This window comes from Pungitius pungitius, chromosome 16 (genome assembly GCF_949316345.1).
Source record: "Pungitius pungitius chromosome 16, fPunPun2.1, whole genome shotgun sequence".
Lineage (NCBI taxonomy): Eukaryota > Metazoa > Chordata > Actinopteri > Perciformes > Gasterosteidae > Pungitius > Pungitius pungitius.
Genome location: NC_084915.1, coordinates 16,219,338 through 16,234,971, shown reverse-complemented (window position 1 = coordinate 16,234,971; position 15,634 = coordinate 16,219,338). Strand labels below are relative to the sequence as shown.

Genomic DNA, 15,634 nt, shown 5'->3' with positions numbered 1-15,634 from the left:
GCCACAACAAAGTTGACTTAGAAATCCGAAGGAGAGCATTCCCTGGAGTCTTACACGACTAATTGGACTTCATAATTACATTATACGTCCAAGCTCTGGCACCGGCCACTTCACTTCACAAATGTAGTTTACTGCAATTTATAAACTTTTATGTTACTGCATGGATTTTTGCAGGGTTGTTTCTGCAGGATGTTTGTGTACTGCTGGAGCAATGGATGTACTAAATGGAAGAAGTAATGAAAGAGTTAAGTAAATAAGGCAGTAATAAAGTAATTAAAATAATAAGGTATGTACAATCACACACCACACTTCTGTTCAGGGAAATCAAACTGCATCAATACACGTCTGTCCGTGCAAGAGCAAACAAAGTAATAAACAGCAGAGGAAAGGTTGACGGGAGGTTTTCAGTTTGTGGCATTTATTACCCGCCTTGTGACATCGATGGCTGACAAATATACTCCTGGACAGTTTGCAAAGACACAGCAAATCATGCAAAACTGCATCTCTTTTTGATTCCCCTCTTTGAACCTGGCTATGTGATGACCACACACACACACACACACACACACACACACACACACACACACACACACACACACACACACACACACACACACACACACACACACACACACACACACACACACACACACACACACACACAGTGATGGCAGTAGAAATCTTTGCATTGTGCGGACGGTTAAAAGCGGCTTCCTCTTCCCTTGAAATACACAATCATCCGTCAACTGCTGCTCTTATGTAGCAATATATCTGAGCTCTCATTGGCTCGTTGGGTAAACCATCTTTCTATTTTTTTCTTTTTTTTTTTTAAGTGCAAATTTGTCAGAGTGCAAATGCAAGAAAAAAAGCTACACATTGCCATTAGCCTATAAACACATGTTCTATATCCATTGTGTCTACTCTTTCCATTATCTTACCAGGATTTCTTTTGTCGTAAGAATCTGAATCTCTCTATATGATCTAGTTACGATTACACAGATCTAGTATTTGTTATGAAGAGAAACAAAGATGGAGTCACATAAAGGTGAACACATTTAAACTGAAAACAGGGATTGAAATTGAATGACAGGTAACTTGAATTATTTACTCAGCTTGCAACCTGGGAATGATTATTATACATTATGTGTCCATCATTTTTTGACAAATTTGCTTTTTTTGGGGGGGGGGGGGGGGGGGGGCTTGTGGAGACAAAAGTCATGTTTATAATCACCAAGGATTCATTGTGTGAATGCTTTCTAAATTCTGCATGACGTTTGCAGTATTTCTTACATCCGTGGTTACTAGTTTTCTTCCTTCCTTTGCTGAGCAACAAAAGTTTGACTCACTGTTGTGGCGAAACAAAACTTACTGATTTATAAGTTCAGCTTAAAAAAAAAAAATCAAACAATAATTGTGCACCATCTACTTCCGAGTCTCTATTGGTCTTCCTCCTCCTCCTCCTCCTCTTCATCATCGTCGACCTCACCGTCACTCTCCTCCAACAGGCGGGACTGGCGAGCCAGCCGCTGCGCCACAGCCGTCACCATGGCAGCGCCCTTCCCGCTGCCGTCCTCCGAGACGAGGAAGGTGATGTCACACTGGGGGGCGAGGAGGCGCGCCGTGTTGTGGAGCTCCTCGCTGAAACTACGGGGAGGAGCAAGGGAGGGGGGACAAGAGGGCAGGAAGGAGGGGGGGAGGGGGGCGGGGAAGACAAGAGACCATATTCAGTACAAAATAAAAGATCTATTTATCATGAGGAAGTGTCTTGCAGAAATACTTGCAGTGTTATATGTTGAAATAACACTGATGCAATGGGACTTGTATATACTATTTATACTGTATATGATTTCATATCTCCACAACTGGTCCTCCTCCTGGTTCATTTGTTTGGTGGAGGTTGTCCTCTCATAAATGATTTAAAGTTAGAAAAGTTAAAAACAAAAATCCCTTTTAAGCCCTTCTTTCCAACATTGTGTCCTCATTGCATCCTTCCCATCGAGCATCTCACTTGGGGTGCTTCTTGTAGACCGTCCCGTCCACCCCCACGGTGGTCTTCAGACGCTCCAGCCGACGGTTGACCCGGATGCGGTTGGCCAGGGTCGCCAGGGCGGCGCCGCACAGGCGGGCGGAGCGGGAGGAGATGGCGTCGCAAACCAGGCGCACCACGCGGGAGTCGACCGTGTCCCACTTCAAGCCAAACTCGCTCAGGACTCTCTGAGAGTTTTCCAGGCCGTTGTCCGGCCTGAACCAGGGACACAAATTCATGTTCAAAGTGAAAAAGTTTATAATATTCTGCCTCAAATAAATGCCCGGCGCTTTCCTAATGTATTGGAAATCAGAAAGACATTCAACAAGTTTAAAATGACAGAATACCCAATGAAGAAATGAGTAGATCAGAAGGTTCCGGTCAAAACAAAAGGCGCCGCGGACGATTGATTTGAGAAGATTCGTCGGACACTCACTCCTCAATCTCGGAGATGAACTTTGTCTCGAAGGCCCCCGGGGTCAGCAGCGCGTCCGAAGCGCGTCCTCCGAACAGCAGCCGCTCCTCCGTCAGCCTCACCAGCAGAAGCCGAACGATCTCACCCAGATACATGCCGCTGATCATCTTCTCAAAGCTTCAGAGGACACACAATACACAAAACGCTGGGACGAGTTTTTCGCATCTTCTGCCTGTTGCTCGGCTCAAATTTGAAAAGGCCCCCGCCGCGCTCACGTGTGGACGCCGGGGTTGATGGACGCCTCGTCCACCGCGACGTCGAACTCCGTCTGGATGTCCCTCAGGGAGCCGTCGTCCCCGAAGCCGCCCCACTCCGTGTTGATGCACATGCGCCCGTCCTCGCCCTCCACGCGCTTCACGTTCTTCATCTCCTCCATGTAGCAGGCGTTGGTTCCCGTGCCTGCGGAGGGGGAGATTTGCTACGCTCTCATCGTTTTCTCAACGGGTTAAAAATTGGAACAACGTGCGTTGCCACAGAAAACGAGGTTTATTAAAAGACATCTGCTTTGTTGCCTTTTAATTGATCCCCATCATCGGGGTTAAAGATGCAAACTGAAGTGATGGCGGTTTAGCTGCTCTTAAGGACCGGGGGGGGGGGGGCACCTGGAAAATTAACTATTTAAATCTTTGTTGCCTACAGGGAGGCAATTTCTTGCCGTCTCATTATTATTCATTGGATTGGAGGTCTTTGCACTGATTCTTATTGAAATGTGATGATTATTAATTTATCATCTAATTCAGAAGACGGCGTGCATCCGGATCTGGGAGCAATATGGAGGACTTAAGAGGATATGGTGGCCAATGATTTGTGAAATTTGTCTTGTGTTCCATTATCTGGAATGAGCCATGCGCCGTTCATCCATGACAGGCTCGAAAGGGGAGTGGTGAGCGGAGGAGTATTCAGCCGGATGCAATATGCAACCTCACCACTAGATGCCACCAAATCCTACACACCGGCCCTTTAAGGGCTCGAGAGCTGTGGCGGCTGCACGTTGACTCATAACTAATATGTCAAATACACACGCGCACACACAGTTGGTGTAAACATTTCCCCATGGAGAATCGCTTGCTTTGTATTCTAGTGCACAAACTAATTAGGGAGCAGAACACAAGAGCTACAACACAACCCTCATTACATCCCACAACACAAGATGTCTCTCAGGTATAAAGTAGAGTGTTGTGTGAGGTCCTGGTGCACCTGAGCTGCTGAAGAGCCTCCTCCCGGGTAATGTGGGTCTCCAACAGTACCCGTTATAGGGGATGGTGTAACTGTGACAGTTTTAACAATATTGTAGTTTTTAATAGCATTAGCATCAAAATATAGGCAAAGGGTACAAATATATCAAAATTATACTTGCACTTAAAAAATATTGGAATGAAAATTATGCTATTTTAAGTATATTTGATGCTAATACTAACACATTTTTAAATCTCAGTAAAATTGCCTATTTTACAAAAGCAAATAAACTCTTTTTTGAGAAATCCAGTGAAAAAACAAATTTCCTGTGAGCTTCATATGATGAAACACTGAAGTTGTTCACTTATTAAAACGGTTACCGATGATCATGCCGATCTCACAGCTCTGGTCTCTGAAGCCGCAGCTCATCATCGTGCCCACTGTGTCGTTCACCATGGCAACTGAGCCTATGTCGTAGTCCTGCAGAGACAGAGAGACAGGTGTGTATGTGCTTCCTATTTATAATCTGTACGCCGCACAACCGCCCTACACGCACGCGCGCACGCACGCACGCACGCACACACATGCGCGCACACGCACACACACAATCACACAGTGCAGAGAGAACCTGCAGAACGTCAGAGTCTGGGCAGAGAAATAAGACAACAAACAACATCCAATTGGCTTCGTCACGGTCAAAACAAGAGATAAATGGCCGCACGCAGCTATTCCACGGCAGTATTTAAAGATGGAGGGGGGGGGGGGGGGCGCAAGAGCAGCAACAAACCATTATTTCAATAATCAGCCGCTTCAGAGCATTGTGTCTTTCAAATGGGAAACCAATGTGAAAACACCAAGATGGAGAATACTTTCTTTGCCAAAGAGTATTGAATTAGCTTCATAAAAAATTAAAAAAAAATACAACAACAACATGCATTTAATGGTATTTGCATTACGGATGGACCTGCTGATTTAGACTGACCCCTCTCCTGTGAATGGCCTCCTTCAGTAACTTCACCACATCTTCGCCCTCCACTCCGGAGCAGTTGAAGCCTTTGGTCCATCGGATCAGGATGCTCTGTGTAGGGACACCGCTTCACATGAAACTCGCATAAGAATCCCAGAAACCCAGCCTTTTCCTGTGAGGTTTAATTTTCCCAGATAAAAGGTGTTGTGTGTGTGTGTGTGTGTGTGTGTGTGTGTGTGTGTGTGTTTTACCTTGTCGATTTCTTTCTGCTCACAGGGGAAGGAGAAGGTGAAACCCAGAGGAAGCGTTTGTCCCTTCAGATTCTGAGAGAGCAGGAAGTCGTTGAGACAGGCGGCGATGTGGTCGAACAACTGGATGGAAATAGAGACGCATGATCATCACCTTGAAAAGACATAAACAGTTCATCCAAATAGAAGGAACGGATTCATTTCAAGTGCAAAACCATCGGCTTTGTATTAAAAATACGATTTGTTATATAAATGCTTTTAACACTTGAACCCTGCAGGGTAGTTAATGTTAATGTTTCTCAAATACTCCGTAGATGAGTAGAAGTGTGAAGTAGAGGAAAATACAAACTCTTAATTGAAGTACCTCAAAATGAAGTACAGTACTTACGTCCCACTTTAACACGTGTGTGTGTGTGTTTAAACGCTGCATCACTCGCCTCTTCTCCGGTCCCCTGCATCATTTCCTTCGGGATGGCGCAGATCTGACTGTTCATCTTCAGCACCTTCTGCTGCTCCTCCACCACGCGCACATGAAGCACCCGGAAGTTCGTTCCACCGAGATCCAGCGCCAGGAAGTCGCCCTTCTCTGCCGGGGGAGGGGGGAGGTAGGGGAGAGCATCGGTGGGCCGTGAGCAAGTCGTGAAAAAGAAACGTTTTGGGGAATTTGATCGTGATGGAAGCGTCGAGTAATACGAAGGTACCCGTCCCGTCCGGCGTGGCCCTGACGAAGGTGGGCAGCATCTTCACGGGCGCCTTGTGGTGAGAGTGTTTCCCCAAACCCCGAGTCAGGTCCTTCCTCAGCCGAGCAGACACCTCCTGGAGCTTCTCCCGGGTCAGATGGAAACGCTCCAGGTACCTCTGCACCTGCAGAGAGAGAGAAATGGTGTACAAAATTCAACCTTTAAGTCAATAACACGCACTTCTTCATAGGGAATCAACTTTATTTCCACATATTCCACAAGATGGCGGTGTTTCCTCAGAAATCTTTTGTAAAACATTTCAAATGGATTAGAGAGTTCCCTGTTGCTGTTATGCAAAAGTAATCGCCCCGTTTTGTTCGCTTTATCTTTCTTTATCCTAATTGGCCTCATTGGTAGAATTCCTAAACACTCATCAGATGTTCCTCTTTGTAGGGACACGTCTCCCTGGATCACCTTGACAGCAATAGAAGTTTATTTTGGATGGAGATCGGAGACAATGTTCTGCTGCATAATGTCGACATATAAACCCAGCGGTGACTCAAATCCACCTCGCCGTTACAGTTGGGCATTGGAGTGAACACCTCTGTACGGATTGTTGTTGTTGTTGTTGTTGTTGTTGTTGTTCACCCCATCAATGCATGACCCAGATGTGTTTACTGTGACCATCAGAGAGAGAGAGAGAGAGAGAGAGAGAGAGAGTTAGATGGAGGTCATCTTGACCTGTGAGGGAGTTTTGCTCCTCAGTTCAGGAGCTTCAAACAGAGTCTCCGTGTAACGAGGTGCCCGGCACCAAAAAAAAAATAAACAGCTGCAAGTTGAGAAGAGTTTCAGTCATGCAAGTTCTTGTGTGTGTTATTGGCTCCTCCGTGTGACGGCACACGAGAACTCTACTGCAGCACGGCAGAAAGAAGCAGACTGTTGTGCTCAGTGAAAATACAAATAAATTTAAAAAAAGGATGCAAAAGAGGCCCGTGTGTCTGTTGCTTCTGTAAAGGAAGTGTTTCGGAGGCACAATCTGCAGGAAGACGGCCGGCTGGTGCGACGCGTTACGACCGCCTGGAGATGCCGGCCTGCAACAGTTCTCACTGAGCCCCGTTTCCGCTTGTTTAAAGCTCCAGAATCCAGACACCCCGCCCTGACCCCAGATGAGTCCGGGCAGGATTAGATCCAGGTTTCAACACGGGGGCCTTTTGGATCGGATCCCCGGTAGCTGATCTGAGGTGTGACTACCTGTTCTTTAATGCACGTGGAATAGCTGAGGCAAGTTACAACAGTCCGGCTGTCCCTGAATAACATCCTGGAGGAACACTGGGTAATGATCGCCTGAACCAGGACCTGAACCAGGATCTGAACCAGGACCCTCAGGGAGACCGTAAACCCACAGGATATTTACATCACATTTAGCTGAATGGACTTACAACAAGTGCGTTCACAACCACAAGGCCCAGAAAACTACAATTTCATCAAGAAAGCTACAAAGAGCTGCACAATATTAATATGCTTATATGCTTGTGGGTTTAAGGCAAGTTGGTAATATAACTCAAACATATTAATCCTTTGCTGACATATTGTGTCTCTTCTGCTCCTTCACACTCTGTCTTTTCATGTTGGTTCAGGTTGAACAGGCTGTTCTTCCGCCCCCCCCTCCCCCCCCCCCCGGACTCGTAAAGTCTCGCTCTTTTCCTCTCGCCCAGTTTACCTCGTGTCTCTGCATGCTTGCTGCCTGTGTTGTTGTTACATTATGATGGCGTCACTAACTCCATTCCTTCATCGTGACTCCAACGCCGCTGAGTGCGTGAAGACATTTTTGGCGTCGCGGTGAAACAATGCAATCTGCTACAAGTAAAAGTATTGGATACAAGTAGCATTGGAGTAGAAAAAAAAAGAAAAAATAGTGTTTAATAGTTTATGCATTATTGAGTGTTGCTAAATCATTTCTACTTGAAGGTATTATTGTATAATTTAACCAGAGGGTCCATTTCAGTCTTATAGAGATACTTATCCACTACACACATATTTGTATTTTCATGTGGAAAATAATTACCGTTCTTGAATAAATTAAGTGAAATAATAAGTATAGTAAGTTCATCCGACAGTAAATAGTGAGTAATTAAATGTGGTTCATAGGACATTAAAGGTAATCTGCAGGTTGTGTAATAACAAAGAAGGGCGTTGGGTGCGAGTCCCTTCGTCTTCCTCAGGGTTTTTCCAAATGAAACCTGCCGAGCTTCCCATCGTGAAGCCGAATAGTGGAACCTTCTCACGTATTACGCAAAGTGATAAAAAAAAAGTCACGTGGTGAATGTTCGTCCTACACAGAAGGATCCTGTGACTCATCCTCCGACATGAATCAGACAGATAAACACTTTGATTTTCTAACCCAAGAATCCTCCCCAGCCACGGCTCGGACTTCCCAGAACAGGCCAGATTCCCCCCCCCCCCCCCCCCCCGAGCATTAAAAAGTCCTAAAACGAGCAGGAAGTCACAGAGCTAAAAAAAAAAAAAAAAAAAAAAAAAAAAAAGGTTTTACAAAATCACGGAAAGTTTTCCCTCCTTCATGTGAGACAATGGAGAGTTCACATGCAACAATGTCTTCATTTGTCTTTGTGTATAAGGACTGATTATTAGTATCGTTGTTTGGAACCTTTGCTTTTACCTAAAAGTCCTCCACAAGACTTCAAATACTCATTTGCTACTTTTCCACCACTGCATCTCTTCTTTAATAGCTGACGTGTGCACACGTTGGTTCTCGTTCTAAAGAGAGCACTTTATTTTTGCCTTGTTTTGGAAGCGGTTGCAGAAAGCGCCGGGCCCGGGCCTACCTGGCTGAGCGTGTCGGCGGGGATGCCCTCCGTGTGCAGAGTCCAGGTGTCTCCGCTCACGTCGGCCTTCTCGGTTGTCGCTGTGCTGCTCATCTGGACAGAAGAGGCGTGAACTTAGACCCGAACATACGAAAAAACATATTTTTCAAATTCCTAGCAGGGTAAAACCCATGTAATTAGAAATGAGCTAAACGCTAACATCAGAATGCTAACATGCTCACAACTATACCATTAGGCCAATTAGGTGAACATTCACTAACCAGCACACAGCACAAAGTACATTGGAGGCTGATGGAAATGTTGTGACATTAGAAATATTTGGCGGATGTCTTTGACCCGAAGGAAGCGTTGAATAGAATAAATAGTATAGAAAGAATGAATAGAATCACGGCATACAGCATACACAAGTATGAGTAATGCTTAGCAGGCGTTTGTGGACACACCCAAATATTGTCATTGACACAGAAGCCGGTTCCGGTCTTTCCTCGAGTGTGGAATGTTAGACCTGAACCCGTTGTGCTGGTTCCCATCATCTACCAGACCAAAAAGCAGTTTAACTTCATTTCCACCAGCCTGTAGGCATACTTTGTACGAACATTCGTGGTCCCGAGACGACCGACTCAAGTCGTCTTGGGACTTTCCTCATGGCGCCAACGGTAGGTTACATTTTTCGGGATGCGATACCTCAAGAGCTGTTTAGAATCTACTACTTCCCATTCAGGTCGGCTATGTTGTGTTTCTATAGTGATGCAAATAAGCCCAAACTATGTTTTTAACCCATTTCCCTGTGGTTTAATAACACGTGGGTTTTTGGTTCGTTCCCAGGCTCCAGATTTCCTCATCAGGATTCTTCTTGTATGTCATCGTCAGCATTTAGGTGTTTATATACGGCAAATGTCAAATTATCAGTCAAAACTGTAAATGAGTCACACGGAACACTTTCATTCCCACGGTCACGTGGCTTTACAGCAGGGTCCAGAAACGGGAAGTTCAGGTGGGAAACAGATCCTCGTTTCACTTCCACCTGAATAACACGTCGACAGACAACATCCCCTAAAGGAAGCATCTCTCTTGGGAACTGTCACAACTGCTGAGGTCAGAGGTCACGCACCCGAGAGCAGACATGACGCCTCCAACTTCACTTCACTTCACTCACCAGGAGCCCGGATCTAACGAGCACACGATGCGTTCAATCAGGTTTCTACGCTCCGGAGCACAACTAAATAAAGTGGCAGTAATTGATGGGAAGTCAGGTGATGAATTATTGTTAACAACAGGATACGGATTGCCTACAGGGATGCTGATTGGATGACTCTTTTTCCCCTTTGCTCCCTGAAGGCCGGGGTTAAGGATGAAACCGGTTCTCCTCACACTCTGGGTTCCCCCCCCACCCCCGCGAGCGAGAAGCTGCGAAACTCACCTTTCTTCCACTTCGGATGCAGTAGATCTGTGCCGGTTGCCTCTCGGACTCTCTCTCACCTGAGCAGGAACAGAACAGGTGACATGTTTAGTTTCACCCACTTCATTCAGCTGCTGTGCCTTTTTTGTTTCATGTATATTCATATGTCAATTCGGCTTTAAACAGACGAGATGATCACACCTGCACCTCCGGGAGGAGAAAAAAAAACATTTCAGTTTTGAGACAAGTTGGTTCATGAGCGAATCAGAAAACAATCCAGGAGAAAACGTTTAGAAAAAGGAAGCAGACCGAATGATGACGACTTCACATTTGAGGAAGGACACTTAGCAAAGCTTGAATTAAATCTTCTCCAACCAGACATCGACGTTGAAGCGGCACCGTGCGCTTCATCTCGGAAGAGCCGGTCGCTCAGGTAGAAACATGCCGGTCTGCACCACGGGAGGAGCAGGAGCAACTCACCTTATGCTTTCTGCGCCTCTCGCCGACTGGAAGGAGCGGAACTTCCTCGATGAAACAAAAGGAGACCAAGTGACAGCTCAGCGCCGAGTTTCCTCCCACTTCATCTCCGCGGCGACAGTGTCGCAACGCGCAGAGGCGCGCCGACGGGTCCGAGCGGGCTGATCTCACGGGGAAAAACACCCGGGGTGGGGGGGGGGGGGGGGGGGCTCGGATCCACGAGCGGGATTTGACGGTTTGAGGTCTCGTAGCGATGAGGTCCGCCGCGGAGGCAGGTGAAGCGCGCGCGGTTCGGCGCATCTCTGCGCGCGCGTAAAGACGCACGAGTCGGGGCATCTCTGACCACGAGAAACGCGTCCGATGCGACTCACTCAAGTATTTAAACTTGTTTCACGTTGCAAAAGAAAATATTGTACATGTCACCGTACACGTGACGGAGTATTTATAGGAAGCTCGTTGTACACGTGCAAACTCACCTGGTTGGGTTAAGTTTTTTCTTAACAATCATGAGGTTTTTTTTTCTCATAAATAGAAGAATAAATAGGAAGTCGTTTTCTATTCCCAACGAAGCTTTTCATTATCATATTACTTATAGTTTATAAGTATCACTGCTCAAATCTAAACATAAATTCATCTGCTCACCTGATTTGAGGTCCAACTAATAATTAAAACTTTTTTAAATTTTATTTGTTTGCGAATAACTAGTGTTGTACTTACTTGTCAAGAATATACATTTTTCCTTACAGGTTCTATTTGCTACAATCATTTTACTTAAAAAGTAAAGGATCTCAGTACTGCAGCACATGTATGTCCACAATTAGAATGAGATCAAGTGAAAGATGAAGAACTTTTTTCGAGTTTGAAGTAAAAAACGTGTGTCCACTTAACGACCAAAAGTAACTGGACACACACGTTTTTTCCTTCAATCTCAAAAAAAGTTCTTCATCTTTCACTTGATCTCAACTCCGTTACAATTATTCCTCCTGAACCTCGACCAAGTTGGCGCAACTGAAGGTTGTGACAGAGTCTTGAGACACCAACAGTCCACATATTGCTGCACTGCATCAACGTCTCACAGGAAATGCAACCGTTAGATCATTTAAAAAGAGAATGGAGCGAACCAACGCATCAGAGGCGCGGTGTTCAAAAATTGGAAGCCTGGATGGGGACGTTTGGAAGAATTCAGCCAAACAACTTCTCTCGTTCGGGGAGATTTATTTGTCAGATCACAGGTCAAGTAACAGCGCTGCGCTTGCAAAGGCGGGAGCAGTTCTGTCGGCCGGCAGCAGACATTGCCACAGCAATTGGAATCAATCCCACATCAATCAAGCTCCCCCTTTTGTCCAAAATGTGTCAAGAAATCTACCATGAGTTGTGTTTCCATTATCAGTGTGTGGTTTCACATGTGTTTCTCTGGTATGAGTTTTACTTCAAACGTGTGTGCAATAGTTCAACATTTGTAGTGGGCTCCCAGTCCGTGGCATCAACCCCAGTCTTTAACCATGGACCCCATGTTCTCAGCTTCTCCTCTGCTTTGGATGATCCAGGTGACGTGAGGAGCCGACGTCTCTCGTAGCGCATCTGCTACGCCTTGTTTCCCCCACATAGATGTCACAGACGTTGGGTGTCCATTCAAACTCCAGCCGCAATCCACAGGACATCATAGTCCTCCTCAGGAGAAGACAAACAGTTCATTGTGCAATGTTCAGTCGGGTGTAACACTTTGTGAACACTCTCATGTAGATCAGGTTGGTCATTGTCTTCCTCCCTCTCCCACCAGACGTCTGCCTCGTTACTCAGTGTCTGCTGGACTTCAGCTTGCAGCAGCTGGCTGTCAGAGTGGGGCGTGGATAGAAAAGCAGCCACTCCTCTGATTGGCCCGAAAATCCGGCAGAGCATCCCTTGATGGTGGCAGATGGCATGTTCACTGTGGAATAGCACCAGAGTCCAGCACACATCTGTAATGTCTTCCATTGATCGTCAGAGTAACCTCGGGTTCTGGAAACAGGTTACCATCAGCCATCGGACCTGGGCACCACCATGGCATTTATTCATTATAGTGTGTATGGTGCTTGTGGTGGATGGACATCATGAGGGTCTCGAGCTGTGTTGGACTGAGGCCTCTGGCCTTTAGGTGATTAGGAGCATGCCCTGGAACAATTTCCAGGCTGCCCACAATAGTAACAATTATTTTATTCTTTGTCTAAACTGCCCCTCATTCATCTTAGCACGGCCTCGGTTGCCCCTCCCCCACTGTCTTCTCGGTTGGCTGTAGCACCGTACAGTTTTTATTACAGCTAAACTGTGTACGCGCATCTCCATTACTCCCGCTGAGGCCTGTAATAATCTAAAACATGGTTCAGAAATAGCCCCATATGAAGTTAAATCCAATATCCAAATCACCTCAAGACCTCTTAGGCAATGTCTCAAATTTGTGTTTATTCCCAAAACGAATTTCCATTCTTGCTCGACTACGCTTGTTTAAATGTTCATTTTTATTTGTTCTAATCCTTATACGTTAAATCCTCGATTTAAGTGTTGCACTAAAAAAGAAAAGGAGGTCAGGGCATTCGTGGTTTCCTATTGAAACACGATCAGCACCTGTTGTGTGTTACCCATTTAAAAGTTGCAATATATTTGATCAATCTGTTTATAAAATCCCCTCTATAATCCAATTCCTTGTGTAACTTTGTAAGTTTTGACATTACAGTAATGATGAGCCTATCCTGCTAAACTAAAAAAGGAAAAAATATCCTCTTTATGTCCTAATATTTAAGAAAACTACATAAACTTAATCACATCACTGAAGAATACTTACATTCAAGATTAATTTCATTCAACAGTGTGTGTGTGTGTGTGTTTCAAGAATGTGCTTGAGTTACTCCAAGTGAGCAGGTATCTTTGTCCAGCCTTAATTAGTTGCTCCCACACATGTTGTCACTGCTGTGACCTTGTTACTCCCATAAAACCCTTCAACAGAGATCTATTACGTGTCTTCTAGCTGTTGTTGCTTTAAATAACGCCTGTGCACATCCTCCTTTCTTCCTTCATTGCATGTCTACGACTCCGATTTCACTCCCCACATTTACTTCAGTTCTTTCATTGCTGTTAAACTCTTCAACCTCCTTAACCTTCTTTACACATCACTTTACCCGCCGTCATACTTTCAAAACCTGTGTGTTTCTCTCATAACCGTTTCAACTCCAATCTCTTCTTTACTTACTTACTTCCCTATTTTCCTTCCATCTAAATAAACCATCCAATGGCCCCATTGAGGGCCCCCATCATTACAGTCAACTTGCTCTAACTTTGTAAACTACTATCACTCAAGTGCATCGTGCACTATACACTCAATAGCAGCACTCAACAATTTACAGCCCATCTCTGAGTGTAGGAGAAGACTAAAACTAAAAAACTGACACTATATACACCAATTTTCCTCATTTCTCATCACCTCTTAGGTCTCAAATCATTACATTGATGCAGACATTGTCTCATGGTGCTCCATCGGAGTAGATGACTGTGGTTTTTGTGACTCTAGTGCTGCTCCATGCTCCTGAAATTCCTCGTCCCAATCGTCTGCAGGGCCAGGCTCACCTTCCTCTGACTCAACCTGCCTCCCCCGCTCATCCTGTCCACGCCGCTCTGCCCGGGCTATGACTTCTAACAAAGTTTCATCCTCCTGCAACTCTTCCTCCCCCTACCAGTAAATGAGGTCATAGGTCAGTGCTCGGGTTGCCGCTTCCGTCGAGTGACCCTGTGGTGTGTTAGGATTACTCCAAATAGTGTACCGTCTCGGAGAGAAAAGCAGAACCCTTATCCGCCCCTTCATTCGGGTATGGAGTTACCTGAGATTCTCCTGTATTAGTAGCTTTCCCTCGCCTCAGTGGCATCTGATGTGTTTCATTTAACAACCGATTAGCCTCCTCACATGGGCCTGTCGAGTAGGGAGGAGGTGCACTAGATCTACAACCAGTCTCTTGCTCTTTTTCCTCTCCTGCTTTGGTTTGTGGCAACTGCATTGCCGTCTTACTCACGCATGCCGCATTTATTTCTCCCAGAAATCTACTACAGTCAACTAAGAACTCATCTGCACTTTTCCACAAAATCTCCCTTGAGCGGCAAGGAGCGCATGCGCTTGGTCTTTTGCTCTTCTCGCCATCCTGAGATGGTTCTGCAGCTGCTCGCCTGTTGGTTGAGAATCTGACTCCCTTGAAAAAATTCCTCTTTCCTGCATCTGTGCAACCCACTTCACATATTTTTTTTGTTACACATTTCCTATCTTTTTTCCAGGGTTTTTATCCATATGTCTTAAATAGGGCGAAAGCCAGAGTGCCTTCTTTACACCCCTCCCATATTCGTTATGGTTTCCTCCATTTTCATCACAGGTTATTTTATTTATTCACACGTGGCTTTCGAACACAAGGGAAAGGACGCAGTGCCCAATACTGTGAACCCAATCAAGAAGCTTCTACTGTATTAAGAGGAATACGGCGCTCGATTGTTAAGGCTTATAACACCAGTTCACTCGTATTGTTTTATTTCTCTCGCGTTTATACCACCATCATTTAACAACGATTTTCCCCATTTACCCTTTAATACATATCCCCACAGACGTGTAATCCGGTCAAACACTTTTCGCTGTTGGATTCTCAGTCCTTTTTCCAAGTCCTTATACGCACAGCTTCCAGGTTCGGTAAAACACCAGGAGTTACACCAACCACCCACACATTTGCCAGTATGAAAAACAACAAATCTTTCCCTGTGTCCTTATTTCTTCGTCTAATATTCTAACCTGTCCACGAATCACACTAGTGGGACTGCAGTTACCAGAGGTACACACACTTAAACTTGGATTTCTACCGACTAAGAGTACATATATTTTTACCTAAACCTATGCACACTTATTCACCTTCCCTAATGTTGAATTCAGTGTGAGTATGTGCTTATACTTTACATGTGATCAACAGAAAATTGTCAAATTTAGTTTTAAATGTATAGGACAGAGACGTAATCTGCAGTTGACAACAATTCTTTTAGATCTATCCAATCGCAGACATTTTATTCCTTTAGAACAAAAGGTCGTCTGCTCACCCGTTCTGTCGCGCGGCTCCTTTGTTGTCGACGCTGAACCACGCCGCCGGCCTTCTGCCTGGTCCGGAAAACAGACGCCCCCTCGTTCTTCATCCAGGTCAGCCGCTCACGTCGGGACGTCACCAAACAACCAAAAAGACACTGAGGACTAAACTGTAACAAGTTGGCTTTTACCAGAAGAAAAGCACATCCTCTAAAACCCAGCATCACTTGCTCTTCCTCCTCCAATGAACCAACACGCGTGATCGG

The 15,634-nt window shown here is 45.4% G+C and overlaps 1 protein-coding gene across 2 annotated transcripts; it reads right to left on the bottom strand.

Moving 5' to 3' along the window:
- Positions 1-1,189: 1,189 nt before the first annotated feature.
- On the bottom strand, positions 1,190-10,420 carry LOC119215861 (hexokinase-2-like). Of its 2 annotated transcripts, none has more exons than XM_037468354.2 (12): positions 10,295-10,420; positions 9,836-9,894; positions 8,416-8,508; positions 5,594-5,756; positions 5,330-5,478; positions 4,896-5,015; positions 4,660-4,755; positions 4,058-4,157; positions 2,717-2,900; positions 2,463-2,618; positions 2,009-2,242; positions 1,190-1,644 (listed from the first exon to the last, which is right to left on the bottom strand). In XM_037468354.2, exons 3-12 carry the CDS (start codon positions 8,506-8,508, stop codon positions 1,437-1,439), a joined length of 1,503 nt encoding a protein of 500 aa, XP_037324251.2. In that variant the 5' UTR covers positions 9,836-9,894; positions 10,295-10,420; the 3' UTR covers positions 1,190-1,436. The 2 variants fall into 2 exon arrangements, with proteins under 2 accessions (XP_037324251.2, XP_037324252.2); XM_037468355.2 differs by lacking the exon at positions 10,295-10,420 and adding an exon at positions 10,016-10,243.
- Positions 10,421-15,634: the final 5,214 nt, after the last annotated feature.

Coding starts and splice junctions, on each gene's coding strand:
- LOC119215861 (XM_037468354.2), bottom strand. CDS start 8,508: ATGAGCAGCACAGCGACAACCGAGAAGGCCGACGTGAGCGGAGACACC. Junction 5,757..8,415: donor CCGCCGACACGCTCAGCCAG/GTAGGCCCGGGC, acceptor CTCTCTCTGCAG/GTGCAGAGGTACCTGGAGCG. Junction 2,901..4,057: donor TGAGATCGGCATGATCATCG/GTAACCGTTTTA, acceptor CCCCCTCCGCAG/GCACGGGAACCAACGCCTGC.